At 39.7% G+C, this 6,602-nt stretch overlaps 1 protein-coding gene across 1 annotated transcript in view; it reads left to right on the forward strand.

Annotated features, from left to right (window-relative positions):
- RB1 (RB transcriptional corepressor 1) overlaps nt 1-3,761 on the forward strand; it is a 72,824-nt gene extending 69,063 nt beyond the window's left edge. Inside the window, exons 24-27 of the mRNA XM_027890812.1 lie at nt 42-72; nt 398-540; nt 814-863; nt 1,866-3,761. Of these exons, the coding sequence (XP_027746613.1) occupies nt 42-72; nt 398-540; nt 814-863; nt 1,866-1,939 (298 nt within the window). The 3' untranslated portion in view covers nt 1,940-3,761. The remainder of the gene's footprint in view (nt 1-41; nt 73-397; nt 541-813; nt 864-1,865) is intronic.
- The last annotated feature ends 2,841 nt before the right edge of the window (nt 3,762-6,602 follow it).

Genomic DNA, 6,602 nt, shown 5'->3' on the forward strand with positions numbered 1-6,602 from the left:
ATGCAGCATAATCTTAAACAATTCTCTTCTTCATTTGGCAGAATTTTGGTGTCAATTGGAGAATCATTTGGGGTGAGTTTTAACATGTTTAATGTCTGCTCTTAAATGCACGTAAGTTTTGGAGGAATGAGATAACCTGCTCACATCTCTGGAACTTGCCAGTGAGTGTGTCTAATTAAATGTAGTAATTACAGAAGAGTTCTTTTAACTCCTTCCAAATATCCAGATTCACTTCTAAAATGTGTTGCAGTTTGTTTTAAAGTTGCTTTGGCAGAAGACAAAGTTCTTAAAACTCCAGAGTTTTTAGAACTCCTAATTTTTTTAGTGGGTAATCTGGAAAGTTGGAATTGTTTCAGGATTCATTGGCAGTTCTTTCTCTATTTTCTTGTCACTTCAGACTTCTGAAAAGTTTCAAAAGATAAACCAGATGTTGTGCAACAGTGACAGCCAGCTGAAGCGCAGTGCAGAAGTAAGTGCTGCTCCGAAACCACTGAAGAGGCTGCGCTTTGATATAGAGGGGCAAGACGAAGCAGATGGAAGGTGAGGTTGTCCTTGGCTCTCCAGTAATCTTACGTGTATTTAGGTGTTGGGGCCTTCCATCCTGACTTCTTCCTGATATCGGTAACTCTATTAAATGAGAGATGGTAGCATCATGCTTCTCAATTAGATGCTTTGATGTCAGAAGTGAAGGATTTATTCAGCACCTGTAAGAGAAACCGATAACAGTGAAATGAACTAACCTCAATTTGAAGTTTAGGTTACAAGGATAAAGAGGTATTTTTATTGACTTAATCATATGGTTTCTGTCTGCAGCAAACACCTACCCCAGGAGTCCAAGTTCCAACAAAAGCTTGCAGAAATGAGTGAGTATTATTTTCCTCATAAACTGCACAGCAGTGAGTGCTTTGGATAGAACAGTTTGGGCCTACTCAGATGAAAATGTTGCTCAACACTGATGTCATTTGGGATAACTTGCTCGGTTTTTGTAAAAATGCAGATTACAAAATGGAAATTTACATACACAGGAAAATCATTCATGTAGTTTTGTTTGTTGCTTTGCTGTCTTTTGTACTAAAATGTCTGACTGCTTTTTCTTCTACTGTGGATCAGCATTTCCTTCAGATTTTATGGGATCAGTTTTCCTTTTTTTCAAATGAAACTCAGATCTAGCTCAGGAAAAGCAAATCGGCCTCACCCCCCTCCATGTGAGTTGTATTATCTGCTCCCGAGAAGGAGCACACTTTGTCTGGCCAGGCATTCTCACTGTCTGGTGGAATCTGAGCTATGTAGCTGAGCAGATTTGCCCATTAAAAACTCTTACCTCACTCATCAAGATAGGTATGAATGTGGGTCCGGGCACCTCTCCTTTATTTTAAGGTAGGGGAAATACTTCAGTGTTTACTTATATCGGAGGTTAAGAAGGAGAGTTCTATGTCATGTCCGGTGGTGTTAGTGTGTGTCACTGAGGGGAAAAGGCATTTCCTGGCCAGCTGGCTCTGGCATCTGGGCACTGCTCGGCCCACAGCATCTGCCTGGCATCAAGGCAAGATTCCCTGTGTGATACAGACCATCTGCCCACCTCGAGGATGAAAACAAGCACAGTGAGGGTACAGAAACAATGAGAACTTGAGTGAACAGGTGGAAGAAATTTTCTAGGATGTGTAAGATTTAACAAGAATTGCTGAAGCAATGCAGAATTAGGTGTTTATTTTATAATGAGGGATTTGGTTTATTTAGAATTCAGAATAGTGTACTTCTATTCCTTGTGTCACTACAAATTTTTACAATTATCAATCCAAAATAATTCTGAAGAAAATTATTTCATTTCATTCTTTTTTGTTTTGTTTTGTTTTGTTTTTTTGTAGCATCTACTCGAACAAGAATGCAAAAGCAGAAGCTGAATGATGGAAATGATACCTTAACCAGTGAAGAAAAGTGAGATTCTTCTCAGGACCAGGGGCTGCACTGCTGGCCCTCTTAGATTGTTTTTGTTTTACAGCCTTCATTAATAGAGTTGCATTTTTAGTTGCTTTTTATTCCAAACTGCTAGTTTGAAAGCATTTGTACTTCTTATATTGTTAAATGTCTTTCATGATACCTTTACCTTATGATGTAGCATATATACAATATAAGCTACTGAATTTAATTTATATATATTTTTGAGGACTAAAAACAGAGAGTTGCAAGGTTTCTGAATTTCCTGTTGCAGCATTACTGATATAAGCCGACTCAGTCTCCTTGGATTGAATTCTTTCTGCCTAAAGATGAAACATTAGCTAGCATGATATGAAATGCACTAATTTTGTTTCTTAGGTTTGATTTTCAGATTTTCATTACTTGCAAATTTTTAAAATGAGGGGCCAGATACTGCAAAGATTTCTGTCTCTGTACATAATTAAACAGGACAGCAGTCGAGGGCCTTGCAGAGTGTGGGCCTTGCTTCACAAGTACAGCCTGAATTCAAAGTGAAATCGTTACGTAGCCGAACTACTGAAACCAGTACTTGGCATTTTGCAGTTTTCAAGTGTAATTTCAGAGGGCAGTTAGACTGTCCATCAGTTTGAGTTTCATGAAATGTGATTCCCACAGAGATTCATGCCAGAATCTTCCCAGAAGCTGAAGCCTCTTCCCATATGCAGAGTAATTGATGTGCACTTTCGTATCTTGGAAAATCTCAAAAGAAAAACAAACACACAAACCTAAAGCTCACCTGGTACACATAAGAATTCAAAATTCTAATGATGTAGAATTTTCTTGATTTCCTCAAATTTTTACCTAACTGTATCCAAGCCAAACAGCTTGAGAAGCAGCTGAAGGCTCAGTGACTTCAGCTGGGTTCCAGGTGAGAGTAGCCTGAACTCTTAAAAAGCACAGGACATCTGTTGGCCTTACTGCAGCATCTGCACAAAAGCTGAACGTGGTGAACCCACGTTGGGAAAATCAATCTGCCTTATTTTACTGAAAAGGCAGTTAATTGGGCAATTTGTGAATGGTTGCAACTAGCAAAAAAACTCAAAACTCAACTTTTTGTCATATTTTGTAAGTTTCTGATTCAGATACTGGAATTTTTCCTTCAGTGAAAAAGCTTTGTAAAATACACTAAACAAAAGCACATTTTTTACTTCTAGTAGATTAAATATAAGCAAATGTCTTGCTTTAAAATGACCCATTTTTATGAAATTTAGCTTTCACAGCTACTTAAATTAAGAACAGTTACGGTAGAAAAGCATGATGTTCATGGCATAAACATTCTAAACCAGTATTTTCTCCAAGTAGCTTATATATAGGTTGTTTAGCTGACCCTAGAGTACTTACAATAGGATTTTTTTAAAAGATCCATTCTAAGCTAATCCTAGAGCTACTAAAAATTCTACGAGCAGCACACTGATGTGTAAATGAGTATTAAAATAATATCGAGGGGTTTTTTAGACTCAGTACAGCTTCAACTTTCTTCCTGAAAAATGTACAGAAGTTTTAAGAGTACCTTATGTTTATTTTCTCACTTTTTGCAGAGTTTTACAGAAAGAATGTATGTTAGCATTGGGGTGCACTGACTTAAGGTCTGTTACAGTAGTCAGGGTTCTTCCTTTGGCAAGGGGAAGAATACGGAGTCCAGTACCTAAACAGATTCATTATTTCTTTACTGTGACAATGTATTTTTTTGTTCAAACAGACTGAAGGCTTTACATGAAATTTATGATAATATTTTATACAACTAATCAGTTTCTCTCCTTTCAAGGTAAATAAAATAGCTTTTAAAAGATTTATAGTCAGTAGTTTTCTTTTACTAGATGGGAAGGTGACTTTGTATGGTAATGATGTCCTCCTGTAACACACTTCCACCATGACTCTGCAGCTGGTACAAGCAGAGGTCGCTCCATCTCCAGTGATTCTGTTTGGGTGCAGAGGTCCAAAGAGTTGCACGTTTGGGCTTGTGGTTACCTTCAGAGGCTTCCATGGGATGTTCTGGAAATATTCTCACCAGACCTCGTAGCAGGGTCATTGGCAGGTTGGTAATGCTGGCAGATGCAGGCTGGTAGCATGGTCTGGGTCATCGTCATGGTCTGTGCATGGTCCTTCAGGAGGTTGATGTCTGCATCTGGAAGCGTTCCCATCATGAGTTGGGGAAGGTTTAGGTTGGATAGCAGGAAAAAGTTCTTCACCCAGAAAGTGGTTGGGCACCCAGGGAAGTGGTCATGGCATCAAGCCTGACAGAGTTCAAGAAGCATTCAGATAACACTTCCTGGCATATGGTGTGACTCTTGGGGTGTCCTGTGCAGTGCTTGGAGTTGGACTCGATGATCCTGATGGGTCCCCTCCCACTCAGCATATTCTATGATTTTGCCACCCTGCTTTTCATAAGCAATTCCTTTCTCTCAGAACTGCTGGAAATAGCCAGGATATCAAGCTCCAGTGTCAGCCACCATGGCTTTGGTGTCTGGCTGTGGGCGCATCAGCCTCACAGGCTCCCTGTCCCTGCCTTTTTAGAGTCCAGAGGTGCCTGTGACTCATGCTACTGCTGAGCATGCAGGGCTGTTTATAGCATCAGTGCTCAGGACAATGCTTAGGGCACAAAGTTCACTGGCGGGCTTGCCAGTTCCTGCCCCCTCAAAAAAAGGCATTTTCAGAGTCTGATTTTTAAACAGATATATATGCAAATAAGCATATGTTGAAACTAATGGCTTTTCATCAGATATATGGAAATCTTACTGTATGACAGCACTTTTCTGAGAGCAAGACCTCGTACTAAAAATGGCGTAGAATATTGAAACTGTGTTCTGGGAAAAAAGAAAATTAGGATTCACAGCAGAAGAGCTGGACAAAAAAATGTGATGGGCATTTTAGGTGCCCAGTGGGCAAGTGTTGCACCATTGGTTGAATGATAATTGCTGTGAAGAAACATAAATTTCTGGAGAAAATCTGTCTCTGCCTAAAACTTACAAGTAAGATGAGTGAACTGGATCTCAGAAAGGCTTGTTTCTGTCCATTGATGCTTAGGGGAATTTAATCTATTGGCTTGGCTGTGTAGCCATCTGAAGACTGAACAGCTGATTCTCATCCTCTTTATTTGCTGTTCTATAGTTTCATCTCTTCCTGTTGTCCACTGTTTCCAAATGAATGCTCTTTCTTCTTACATGTCACAGGAACTTATTTCTTCCTCACTGCATTTGACTTGCAAGTGAAGAATTTTGTGCTTAGGCAGTGCTAGTTGAGGAGGGCTGTAGTAAAGAGCAAGTTACTCACAAGTGCTGGAACAGCCATGGGAATGTGTAAAACTGCACATCTAAGTACAGGAGTGGGTGAAGAAAGACAGCTGTGTTGAATATGAAACTGCTGGAGAAGGTGATGGCTCTGTGATACCACCACAAAGTACCAGCTGTAATTGTTTAAATTGTTAACAAGCTGGTCATAATGTGCGTTTGTTTAAGAAACAATGATTGGTGTTCTGAGGACCATTTTATTAATCATTATGTCACTAATTTCTTAAGGCATTAATTTCTTTAAAAAGGTGGAATACACTTGCATAAATTCTCCAGCTTACAAACGTGTTATCTGGTGATAATGATTTCCTGAAGAACACAAATAGCCTTTAAGGTACCTCTGTGAAATATTATCTGGTTTATTAACTACATAGTCAACTCAGTCTACAAGCATCAGGCTTTCTTCATTTTTACTGAAAGGAAAAAATCCCACTCATAATCTTTTAAATATTATGGCATTTTTATTAATGATCTATTAAACCAGGTAAGTTTATAAAAAAAAAAAATTCAAAACATATATTTATGTTCAGGCTGTAAACTTTTTACATCATTACAGAATCACAGAATATGCTGAGTTGGAAGAGACCCAAAGGATCATTGAGTCCAACTCCTGGCCCTGCACTGGACCATCTCCAAGAGTCATACCATGTGCTCAAGAGTATTGTCCAAATGCATCTTGAAATCTGTCAGGCTTGGTGCTGTGACCACTGCCCTGGGGAGCCTGTTCCAGTGCCCACCCACCCTCTGGGTGAAGAACCTTTCTCTAATATCCAACCTAAACCTCCCTGACACAACTTCAGGCCATTCTCTCGGGTCCTGTCACTGATCACCACAGAGAAGAGATCATTGCCTGCCCCTCCTCTTCCCCTCATGAGGAAGTTGTAACTGCAATGAGGTCTCCCCTCAGTCTCCTCCAGGCAGAACAGACCAAGTGCCCTCAGCCGCTCCTCATCCGGCTTCCCCTCAAGGCCCTTCACCCACCTCCATTGCTCTTCTTTGGACAATGAGTCCTGTCTCTAGGGGGTAAGTAAATGCTTTGTTTTACAAGGAAAGCCCATGGAAATTGTTCAGATGATCTAAAACCAGCAGTTTACGTAGTTATCAGACATTATAACAAAACTCTACAGCTGGGTACTATATGACAATGCAGTGCTGGCTTGTAGCTTCAGTAACTTAAGTGAACCTTTAAATGACCCTCCATCTGTAATTTCTTTTTCTTTCAAATTCCATTTGACTCCCTTTCTGCAAAGTAGAACACTGATCTTTATTTAAACCCCAGACACAGTTTATGCTTGACCATATTTTCACTTCTTAATAAATACCTTTTTTCTGTGGTGTCTT

Source organism: Empidonax traillii, unplaced genomic scaffold, assembly GCF_003031625.1.
Source record: "Empidonax traillii isolate 1590-97213 ecotype Southwest subspecies unplaced genomic scaffold, ASM303162v1 scaffold298:size702513, whole genome shotgun sequence".
Classification (NCBI taxonomy): domain Eukaryota; kingdom Metazoa; phylum Chordata; class Aves; order Passeriformes; family Tyrannidae; genus Empidonax; species Empidonax traillii.